The 12,043-nt window shown below is 31.7% G+C and overlaps 1 protein-coding gene across 1 annotated transcript in view; it reads right to left on the bottom strand.

The window, feature by feature from the left end:
• Positions 1-12,043, bottom strand: part of LOC145664278 (neprilysin-1-like) — a 112,340-nt gene that overhangs the window by 15,254 nt on the left and 85,043 nt on the right. The window contains exons 13-16 of the mRNA XM_081730811.1: positions 9,240-9,359; positions 8,350-8,501; positions 6,652-6,813; positions 3,467-3,543 (exon numbers count right to left, since the gene is read on the bottom strand). Coding sequence (XP_081586937.1) covers positions 3,467-3,543; positions 6,652-6,813; positions 8,350-8,501; positions 9,240-9,359 — 511 coding nt within the window. The remainder of the gene's footprint in view (positions 1-3,466; positions 3,544-6,651; positions 6,814-8,349; positions 8,502-9,239; positions 9,360-12,043) is intronic.

Below are 12,043 nucleotides of genomic sequence, written 5' to 3'. Positions count from 1 at the left end.
GAGTTTTACAAGCAACACACAACGTCCGAGTGAGATATACTTATAGATACATATATATAAGAAAAAAAGTAATCATGACATACAGACAATCAGTTACTGGTTAATAGTATAATGAACAGCCTAATAATATAGTATACTACCCGCTTCGCTGGGTAAAAATGAAAATTTAAATGCACAACTCCGTATCTCATGTATTTGGTACCCGTGAAATATGCTGTTTTCGTTTTTAGTGGCATCGATTTAAACAGCATCCGAAAGATCACTGTTCATTTCAGCGATCCCAAAAACTATGGATTCGACTCTAATACAGAGGCGAATCCAGAACGGACTTCTAAGGGGGCGGTGGGTTGTAATACTGCTACTCAGAACTACTTTTAAGAGCTCCAAACTCTGGGATGAGTTTTATTTATATATAAAATAAGAAAGTTTTCTCTTCTAGAGAGGCTATCGCCCCGATCGCCCCCTGGATCCGCCACTGCACTAACATCAGTCATTCTCGATCATTTTTATATATCTCTCCCTCCTCCAAGTTGCGGTGCTGAATTTAGATATAATCAGCATCAGAAGTGTCACTGTGCATCTCAGCGACCCCAAAAACTATAGATTCGACAATAATATCGGTAGTTTTCGATCATTTATAAATGTTCCTCCCCCTCATTCCTCCCCTAAGTTGCACCGTCAAAGTGGTATGACAAAACCATCTCTGAACCCCATCTATAATGAAAATTTCATCGAGATCGTTCGGAGTTCGGGTGGTTGAAGACCGATGAAGTGAGAAAGACAATTACTTTCATTTTTATTATATATATATATATCCCTAAGTTTCATCGTCAAAGTAAAATAATAAAAATCATCACAGGCCAGAACCTCATCTATGCTGAAAATTTGATCGAGATCGGTCGGGTGGTTCAAGAGTATTGAAGTCACAAAGACAGTTACTTTCATTTTTATTTTTCTACATATATTCTCCACACCCCTCCCCTAAGTTGTACCGTCAAAGTAAAATGATAAAAATTATCCCAGACCGAACATAATCTATGTTGAAAATTTAATCGAAATCGGTTGGATATCTCAAGAGTTTTAAGTTTTATTTAATAATAATATAATATAATATAATATAATATATATATATATATATATATATATATATCCCCCGCCCCCTACGTTCTACTGTCAAAGAGAAAATATAAAACAATTTCCGTCCTGAATCTCATCTATGTTGAAAATTTGATCGAGATCAGTCGGGTGGTTTAAGAGTTATTAGATTTTATTTATTTTAATATATCTCTCCCTTCCCTCCCTCTTCCTTAAGTTCTACCATCAAAATGATATCATAGAAACCACCCCCAGGTGCGAACTTCATCTATGTTGAAAATTTGATGGAGATCGGTCGGGTGGTTAAAGAGTGAAGAAGTCACAAAGACAGTTACTTTTATTTTTTTTTTTTACACATTTCTCATCCCTTCCCCTCCCCTATGTTGTGCCGTTAAAGTAAAATGACAAAATCGTCCTAGGTCCGAACCTCATCTATGTTGAAAATTTGATCGAGATCGGTTGCGTGAGTCAAGAGTTCTTAAGTTTTATTTATTTTCATATATATATATATATATATATATATATATATATATATCCCCTTCTCCTCCCCCTCCTTTAGGTTATACCGTCAAAGTGAAATTATAAAAACTTTCCAGTCCCAAATCTATGTTGAAAATTTGATTGAGATCGGTCGGGTGGTTCAAGAGTTATTAAGTCACAAACTTAGTCACTTTTATTTTTATTTATATTGATTTTTATATATCTCCCCTCCCCCCCGTCCCCTACTTTGTTCCAGCAAAGTGAAATTATAAAATCCATCCCAGTCCCGAAGTTCATCTATGTTGAAAATTTGATGGAGATCGGTCTGGTGGTTCAAGAGTTATTAAGTTTTATGTTTTTTTTTTTTTTTTATCACTCCTCCTCCCTTTCCTTTAAGTTCTACCGTTAAAGTGAATAGCTAAAAGCACTCCCAGGGCAGAACCGCATCTACATTAAAAATTTGATCGAGATCTGTAGGGTGGTTCAAGAGATTAAGAGTGACAAACATAGTCACTTTCAATTTTATAATCTTGATTAACAGCCTAATAATAATAACACCCTAAAGTGACACTGCAAATTACGACACAGTTTCTTCATATTCACTGAACTCTTGAATCGATTAAAATGGATTCCCTATTAACCAATCATAAACTTTTCCTTATAAACCTTTAAGGGCAGCTGCTGTATGGAGGATGTTAGTTTATTAAATAGCTTCGGTCCTATAACTAAATAATTACTTCTTCGATAATCTAGTATAGGGTATATCAATTCTCTTACACCATCTAGTATTACAGGTATGTACTTCATCCGTAATCCGTGTCATATTTCCAAGGTTTTGCTTACCTGCACTTGATAGCACTATGCTAAACATATATATTAACTACTGTCATCTTCTGCTTCAAAGAAATCTGAATAACAGCCGAAATTTATTGATACTTGTTATGTATTCTGTTTAGAGAAATAAATACCAGAATAATACTTTTAATAATGTGAAGTAAAAGGTAATATTTCCTGCCCTTAGGCAAGGCAAGATGTTTGAGAGTTGATGGATAGAAATCAGAATATTGATGAATATCTTTTTCTTTATTTTGGAGTTTAACATCTCTTACCAATATCGAAGCTATATCAAGATATGAACCTACAATTTAACGTGGAAGATTATATCGGGTCAACTCTCATCAAAAATTGAATGGAGATTGTGCTCATTAAATGTAGGAAACGCTAATCATTTATATATATAAATATAAAATTAGAAAACAAACTTATTTTCACTAACCTACGTAGTAGTTTATTTGTTTAACAAATAAGGAAAATATTGGCTTTTTAAAATGTAATTAAGTACAAATTTTAAGTTAAATAGCTCGTCGTTTAAAATTAATACAATTCTTGCAAAATCGTAATGATTTCTAAGTTCTAACTTAAATTAAATCTGAACTTTCAATAGCACTTAAACTTCATTTAAAATTCTTATTCAATATTATGATAGAAAAGTTATTTCAAACACATGGAGCATTAAACATGTAGAATAAAACACTAAAAACGCTTTCAATGTGTTCTTCGGAAATCTAAGCTTTGCACCTAGTACAAGAATCATTTTCGAAAGACCTATACGCATAACCAGACACTTTTAGATGTTATTCAATATAATGACATGTTAAGTAACCTAAGCAAATGTTTTAAAACAACCATTCTTATTGTTTATTTAATCTTTAATTTTACGAGTATATTGAAAATTTGTCCAATAGATTTTACTGCTTTTGGATACGAGAAGGTGATGTACTAGGAGGGTCTGTTTTCCTCACCTTATCTAACAAAGCTAGGATTTTCAAAATTTAACTCAATAACCGTAGAATAACCGTACCACTATGTTCAACCGCCTTTTGACACTTACCTCTCAGGATAAGGAGTATGGAAATCAATTTCCACAAGCAATATATAGTCTTCTGGAGAAAGGTAGGTACAATATGTCTGAAAGATTAAATCAAAAACGGTAGTTTGAATTAAAAGAAAGTAATTAATTATGTATTTGCCTATATTTGAAGGAAATTTGAACTCGAAATAACTTTTAATCTCTCGTAGAAGTTGTACACAAAATTACAGTTTATATACAACGTTTATAAGCTACAGATACAAATGTAGATTATATGACACATGGATATGCTAATGGATGCAAAAAGAACTCCAGAAGTTTGATTATTCAAAGTTTTTAAAGTAGAGAAGACATATTTGATTCCTAAACATAGTTGGAGCAGTAACATCTTAGAATCAGAGTAGATTTAGTAGATTTAATTTTACAGAGTAGATTTAATTTTACAGAGTAGATTTAATTTTACATATAAAATATATTTCTAAAAGTACATTGTTGCTAATAGATATAATTTAATTTTTACATTCTTTCCGCAAATAAATAAACAAATACACAAATAAAAAAAATAAATCTCCATTGCTATATAGGTATACCATGGATACAGAGGAAATTAATCAAACTGCAAACAACATATTATAAAAACTAGATCATACGTTACAGCTACCTAAATATGACAAGTCATGCAGGAGAATAATTCCTTCAGTGGCAAGTTATTAAAGCTTTAATAACTATTAACTCTATTCACATACGCTGTCATTCAAAGTTTAATTCTTTTCCTGTATTAACTTCTACATTCTGGACTTGGATTATTGTCCCTTATATGTTATGATAAGAGCACCATTCTTAGGTAGTACGTTCTCATTATATGCTAACTTTTTTCTTTAACAAAAACTATCAAAATATTCTCTATCAAAAAATCATACATAAGTTGTAATCTACATATTAATTAACATTAGTTGCGGTAAAAAAAAAAAAAAAAAAAAAATCGTATATTTGTGACATGAAAATGAAGCACATCATTGTCAATCATATTCAAGATTCTTACAAAATGTATAACAAAATCTATAATTATGTTCATTTACTTTAGACTTAGCCTCCTAATTACAAATAGCTTATTGAATGAGGTTTATTTAAATACTGTAAGTTTGACGTCAACATCTTACATCTAACTTCCTGAAATGTAATTCAGCACAATATAGGGTTGTTTTACTATGATGTAATGCTGTATACTGTATACTGCAGATAATATGTCTTCTGAGAGTTTCTCATATTACTTTTTTTTTTTTTTTTTTTTTTTTTTTTTTTTTTTTTGTAAATGTGGAAAATGATTTAAAATGCTAGAGTAATAGTTTAGCTTTCCCTTATAGACCCTTGTGACACTTAGTTTGCATCTATTGCCATTTTGTAAATGCAATAAGCTGCAAAATGAGTGTGGTGCTTCCATTCAACTCTTGCCCGAATAAATACGAAAATCTGGGAGAAAAACCCCACAGTATTTTTACCAGTTTGACCAGAACCGTAAAAGATGTTCATTCTGCATTTATGACAGTTTTAATTCCTCTATCTCATTTTATTGGATATCCACTACCCTGAACTCTAAATCGGTAAAATTTAAACTTCTTTATTTATACGCATCAACCTTCATAATTACTCTTACAACAAACAGATAATCGTACCAGTGTACATTCAGTCTATGTAAGAACCTTTTATAAAACGTTTCGTGTTTATATCTGAAAATTCCTCCACTGCAGCTCTAATTTTTCTATGAGATGCGAGCACAAATTTCTTTCCACTTTATCTAAACCTGTACTAAACTGCATGTAATTCCTTTTCTACTTGTTTCTTCCTCCATTTTTTCTTTTGAATAACGATGATAATGGCGTTGTTCAAGGATTATTATCATCATCCAATAATGAGAATAATAATTCCCATTAATTAACAATAATTCTTACCAATAATGAGAATAATAATTCTGATAATAATAATTCTTACTATTATTTCATTTACGAACTTTTCATAACATCGCCTTTTTATTTAATATTTTTATAATATACTTTTTATCACTACTATTTATTTATTTCAAGTCAAGTCAAGTCATTTTCTTCCCTTTTTTGGAGCTTAACGTCCCACGATTATGTAGCGAGGATAAGAGAGACGGTAGTGATGAGATGGATGATAATGGTGAATGAGAAAGTGCGAGAACCCAGAGAAATTCCACACATACGGTGTTTGGCCACCATAAAGCCCACTTAACGGGAGCTGGGACCGAACCAGGAATTCCACCCACCAGAGGTGAGCGTTTTATCACTGAGCCACAGCGGCCCATTGTTTTCACTTTCGTTACCAGTTCTTCATGCGAATTTCTCCACAATTTAATATTGTCTTAGAGCTTCTCTTTCTCTCTAGACACATGCCCAAACCTTGATCAGCACACACACTCTTCTGTCATAACATTCAGCCATTATTTTAAATAAGGACGACGGCTACTTATGATGGATTTTTTTCCCTTTTCTTTCTCTTCTCTTTCTTCTAAGAACGAGAGAAAATCTTAAAGAGCACCTATCTTGTCTTTTGAGAGTATGTTTGTCCGTAACTATGAGGTCAAAGTTTTGTTTTGGCACATGTACATACATATATAGAACCAAACATTAATTAAAACACTATCACAAAATACGAATAAATATGTTGTAAGCTCTTTCGCTGTTACTTCATCAGATATGGGTAGGAAGAAGAGGGGAGAAAAAAAAAACATTAAACAAATGAACAGTTCTCAACATCATATCAGACTTTATATTGTTATTTATAAGTGGCAATATATATAAACATTTTAAATTATGTTTATATAATAGAACTATATTTGTATTTTATAAATGTCAAAATGACATCAAATCTGGCGTTCATCCAACGTTCTTTTGTTTAATATTTCTTTTCTTTCTCTCTTCTTCCGTTTCTGTTCAGTGAAATTCAGAAATGCAAATGGTAAGTCCTTAAATTTTATTTTGTAGGATTTTGGAATAAAGCAAGTGTAGATTATATCAAGAAATAGTTAATGCAAGAATTTGGATTTTATATTTAAAAATTCTTCAAAGATGGAAGAAATAAAAAGTTATATTTCTACTGAAAATTTTGCAGTTCGTTTATTGAAATTGAGCACAAACAAATTTTAGGCCTTCTCTTTTATAAGAGCAATTTAGTTTGTATTAGTTTACCTGCGCTGCATTCAGAAAGAACAATTGATCTGGCGTCAAATTAACTCCAGGCAATTTACGCTCTACCTCTTCAGTCTTGTGCAATGATCGCCATGCTTGAAATGCTATATGGAGCCCACTTACATCTGCTATATTTTCATTTCTGGTAATATTCCAATCAAACTAGAAGAAAAAATGTCCATAATTTAGCTATAAAAATTTATATTAGTAGGAAATTGTACGCGTATAAATGAAAGATACATCAAATCATAAAATGAAAACTTGATACACATGTAAAATAGGTTTACATTACTATTAAAGTGCCATTTGTAAATACATACTGATGTTAATGCTCGATGCGAATATTTATAGTGTAAAAATGTGTAAACAATAAAAGTATCCATATTGTTCGTAACTTTTTGATATAGCTTAGTGTGTAACAAGAACTTTTAAAATTGTACTTTTAATATTTTTATGCGTTTGGGTGTCGTCGATTTCATACAATAGGTTTTTAAAAGCTTTGCTACTGTAAACTCTGTTACCATTATTTCACTTCATTACTGGTGCAGTAATTAATGCATTATTGACGAATGTTTTTCTACTTTTATTATAAACATCCCATCGTATTTCTTCGAATCTAATGAGACCTTCTTGCAGCTATTAGATGTTTGAAAATTGAAGTGCACCTTAGCTTCGCTGACATCTATGTAACACAGAATGAAGTATTTGCTCATTTCAATCAGCTTAATTTCTTCTTTCTCAATCCTTCACTGAAGTACCTTTAGCGAAATTTGTCTTTCCTTTTAATTTATTGTGTTACAAGAATAACGTTTCATAACAAGGACATGTCAGTTTACTTTCGGGAGTGAAGTAAACAGGAAAACAAAGAAAGAACTTACATTCTTGTGCTCTTGCAACTAAAGAGTTGATTAATGAGTCAGTTTCTGTTAAATGCACATGAAAACGAGTATGTTTCAAAAATTCAAGTGCCATAAAAACGTAGCAATACATATTTGTAATTAGGATGTCCTATTTAACTTCAAAATGTGGTGCTGGAGGAAGATGGAGAAGATAAAAATGGACGAAGAGAGTAACAAACGAAGATATTTCAAAACGAGCAGAAGAGAAGAGAACATTTTTAGCCATCAACCTTCGTAGAAAGGCCAATGGGATTAGGGACATTTTGCGAAGAAATAGTCTTCTCCATACTGCTATAAAAAGAAAGATGGAAGGAAAGTGAAGAGTAGGAAGAAGAAGAACACAACTGATTGATGATTTGAAAAATAGAAGAAAATACTGGGGATTCACAGATGAAGATGAGGATCGAGAATCGTGAAAAAATTCTAGGCCCAAATATATATATATATATAGAAAGTGATATCATCTGTGGGAAAACTCTTAACTCGAAAGCAAATTGTCTTTGTACTATACTGTAAGTTTCCAGCGTTATTAAGAAAAGGAAATTCCAATGAGGATTGGAAACATTCTTTAAAATAAATCTTATTGAGGAATAGGGTGTCTATTTTCTTCAAATTGACATAATGTATATCCTTTCACGCCAATTTAATTTTAATTATATGTATTCCTTGTTTTCTCATTCTGTTACAAAATAATTTTGGTAGAGATACTTTCAATTACTGAATGCAAGTTCATTAAAACGTATTTTGAAATGTCTTGTAAATTTTACAAAAGTTCACCTTTATAATTCTTTTACATTACCTGTATGGTCACTGTGTCACCTCGAAATGGAACTTCTTTAAGGAATACACTTGAATACTGTTTTGCCACGCAGTCGATTTTTGCTTCGAGCTGTTTCTTTGATTCTGGACTAAACCATTCTTTAGGTGTTCCTTTTGAATCAAACCCTATACCTAAAAAGCAATTTGAAAGACAAGTATAATATTTGTTTCTCGGAGGAGGTGTTTTCTAAAATCAAAATTGTGTTATCAGGTACAAAAGGTTAAGTTTACTAACTAACATGACCACTTTGATTTCTCGTCGAATACTTTAACTACAATGTTATTTCTGTCAAAGATTTCAAGTTTTGTGAAATATGCTCCACGAGCAAATGGAAACTTCTAAACAAACAAAACTATTATAAACATCCAAAGCAGATTTTATTTAGTTACTAACATACTAGTTACAAATATCTCTTTCCTGCATCTAAAATATTAACTTCATCACCTATAATGTCATAATTTCCGTTCTAAAATGAACTTCAGTGAAAAATAGGGTCTGGAAGCTCAAGAACATCCCCTGGATTTAAGTTGGAAAATGATTAAGTTAGACAGCACATACAATTATTCCGTTTATATATAAAATTATTTCAATAGTTAGCAATACCAGAAAAAAAAATAAATAAATCAAATAAAATGCTATTTAAATTATTACTCATTGATTTTCTCCTGTTTCCTTAACTTAACTAACTTATCTTCTCTAAATTTAAAAATTATCAAAGGTTTAATTCACTTTTTTATTTTTTTTATTTTTTTTAGCACAATACATTCAAATATTAAAATATTACATTTAGATTTTGTACTTCCTAAACATCAAGTAAAAAAAAAAGGGGGTCACAAATATTTATATTTTCTTTTTTATCTATTGACTACCTGTTAAATCAAATCCATGAAGAATTTCATGCATAAATATAAGTCCCATTGTTCCATATGGAATATACGAAGGCATATCATCATCGAAATATGGTTGTGTTAAAACTGCTAATGGAATAACTGTAAAATAAAAAAATAAAAAAATTATTATTTTAGGAATGAGATGAGAAGTATTTGCTTATCAATAAATAACAGGATGTTGTAATAAGAAGACAAATTTTACATGTGTTAATGCTAGTTTTAATTTTGATATTATTGATCCATACGATATTTAATTTCTGATTAAAATAAAGAATCAATTCAAGTTATTTATGTTGGGTAATCTAATAATATCAAAAGAAATGTATCTTAAATCTCATGTTACAAAGTTAAATTCATTGTAACTTTAAATTTAGTCTTCAAAATGTTCGACAGTTTTACTGTGTAGACCTAAGATGATTGTTGATGAATTATGATGAACGTATTTTTAAATGATGAAAGTGTGAAAGAAAATAGGAGAATCAGAGAGGGCCCTAGGCAATTTGTCGCCCCGTGCAATGGCATAATTTGCCGAAGCTATGATTTTAAGTATGCCACTCCATCATGAACAACGAAGAGGAGGGAAAACGCACTCGCACTCAGAAAGGCATAAACATTACGAATACAATCTCGTTATGTCTGTTTTCTTCTTTAAATGATAATCTGTTATATTATTGAAAGATAAAGCAAACACACCTGCAGAGGAAAATGATAACCCTTTTCATAGAATTCATATCAAGCTTCAATCTCAATTTATCAATTTGCAATTCCAGTGCAACTAGCTTTTTTTATCTTTATTTCTTGATTTTTCTTCTACATCGCTTTTTTTAAATGTTTCTACCTTCAATGATAACTTGTTTATGACAAAGAGAAGACTAGTTTTCACATCAAAACTGTGATAACTAACTACATGGAAAGGTGTTTGCTGCTGTTCGAGGATTAACTTCTTGTATTTGACAACAATCAAGCAATTCATGCTGGGATTTGTTTGACCATTTGCTTTAGCATTGTCCATGACAGATTTTGCCGCCCCTCGAATCTTGCCGCTCCGTGCAAATGCACGTGTTGCACATATGATAGAACCGTCCCCGAGGAGAATAAATAGAAAGGCAACATATAATGTCCTCAACTAGATCACATTGACTGCTATCAGACATCTAACTTTTACACCTGAAATGAGTGTTCTACCATTGAACCTGTACCTCTCGTAAAATGTTATTTTCCAAAGAGTAAAAGAGGCTGTAGATACAATTGTCTAATAACGTCGGATTAACACAGAAAATTTTGTACTTGTTTTGAGAACTACTAGCGTAAATACTGTATACTAAATTATGATTGAACTTGAAGAATACATGTTAACTATTGAATTTCTTTGCTGTATCAGCCAATCTTGGTTCTCTATAATGCTAATTAGCAAATACATATTTAGACTGAGTTGTAGTGTACAAATTTTATAATTAAATTCATACACTTCAATTAAATATTCGTATTAAATATTAAAATTATCTGATTTTCATACTAAACATTAAAATTTGGTGAGTTTCAAATTACAAATAGATTTTCTGTGTCAATAACTGCGTAAATATTTTACATTCTCGCAATAGTTTGATTTAGGTGCAGGTTTTGGAAAACATCCTGGACGTTGTTCACAATCCAACCATTGTTCTGGTAGTTTACGAATATCATACCAAGTCCATTTTTCATCTGAAGTGACAATCCGATGCAGGAAACCTCCGCTACACAACATCGAACCTCCAAATGGCTATGGTTGTTGGTCGGTGTGACACCCAAATCTATTTCAGCTTACCGATTGTACAGAGCAGCCAAACGACAGTGATATAGTGTGTACCCTAACTCTTCTGCAATAATACGAAGGCAGTTTCGAGGATCTGCTGTCGTGGTGTTCCTGGAGAGCTCATCTGAATATGATGCTGGTCGGTGCCCTCTGAGCCCATTTTGCAATGTTATGTCATCGGAACAAAATTTTACAAACCATTGGCGAATTGTACGTTCATTCGCCATTCATGGCCGAAATGTACTAACGGTTTCCCTTTATTTACTTGTTTACTTATTTACTTTATTTACTTATTTTGGCTCGTTATGCAGAATGTCCCAATTTTAATTCGTATAAAAAGAAAATCACTCGCAATTGTGGGTTTTCCATAATGCGATTTCATATGCCCCTGTTTAACAACGCAGTACCGTCTGTTCGTCTCGGTAACCAAGGCTGTTGGGACGTTAAATGTACAGAGTTTGTGACGTTAAATGTGTAATCTTAGTCCACCTACTTCTGTCTTGTTTTGTTGAGGTGATTGTTTTCACCAAACATCAGACTTAAAATGTCATTCACACCAACCTAATTGTAGCTGGGACAGATTAAATTTAAATTTACTGTATATTTTCCTACAGTTTTTTAGTACTAAATTCCGTAGCACAAATAATTCTTATTAACTTAATGAACAACTCGCTTCAGGAAATAATTTAAAAATTAGTTGCGTCTAGTGTCCTAAAAACATAGTATTTTGCTCTGTATTGTTATACTGTATTTATATATTATAATCACTGCTGTTCTCTGTAAAACATGAAATGTAAGGGTACGTATATATTGCCATGTGCTGTTGTATGCACTTTACATTTATAGTAAATATGACACTCAAGCGCGGGACCCAATGGAAGTGGCCGGTTCCATTGGCTGAAGTCCGATCCTGTAGAGAGATAAGAAAATAGAAATCTAAAAGTTTGACGGTAATTTTAATATTCGGTGTATTAGTATTCAAATGCCTTTA

This window comes from Thermobia domestica, chromosome 11 (assembly GCF_964235325.1).
Source record: "Thermobia domestica chromosome 11, izTheDome1.hap1.1, whole genome shotgun sequence".
Classification (NCBI taxonomy): domain Eukaryota; kingdom Metazoa; phylum Arthropoda; class Insecta; order Zygentoma; family Lepismatidae; genus Thermobia; species Thermobia domestica.
This window is presented reverse-complemented; position numbering and strand designations above follow the sequence as displayed.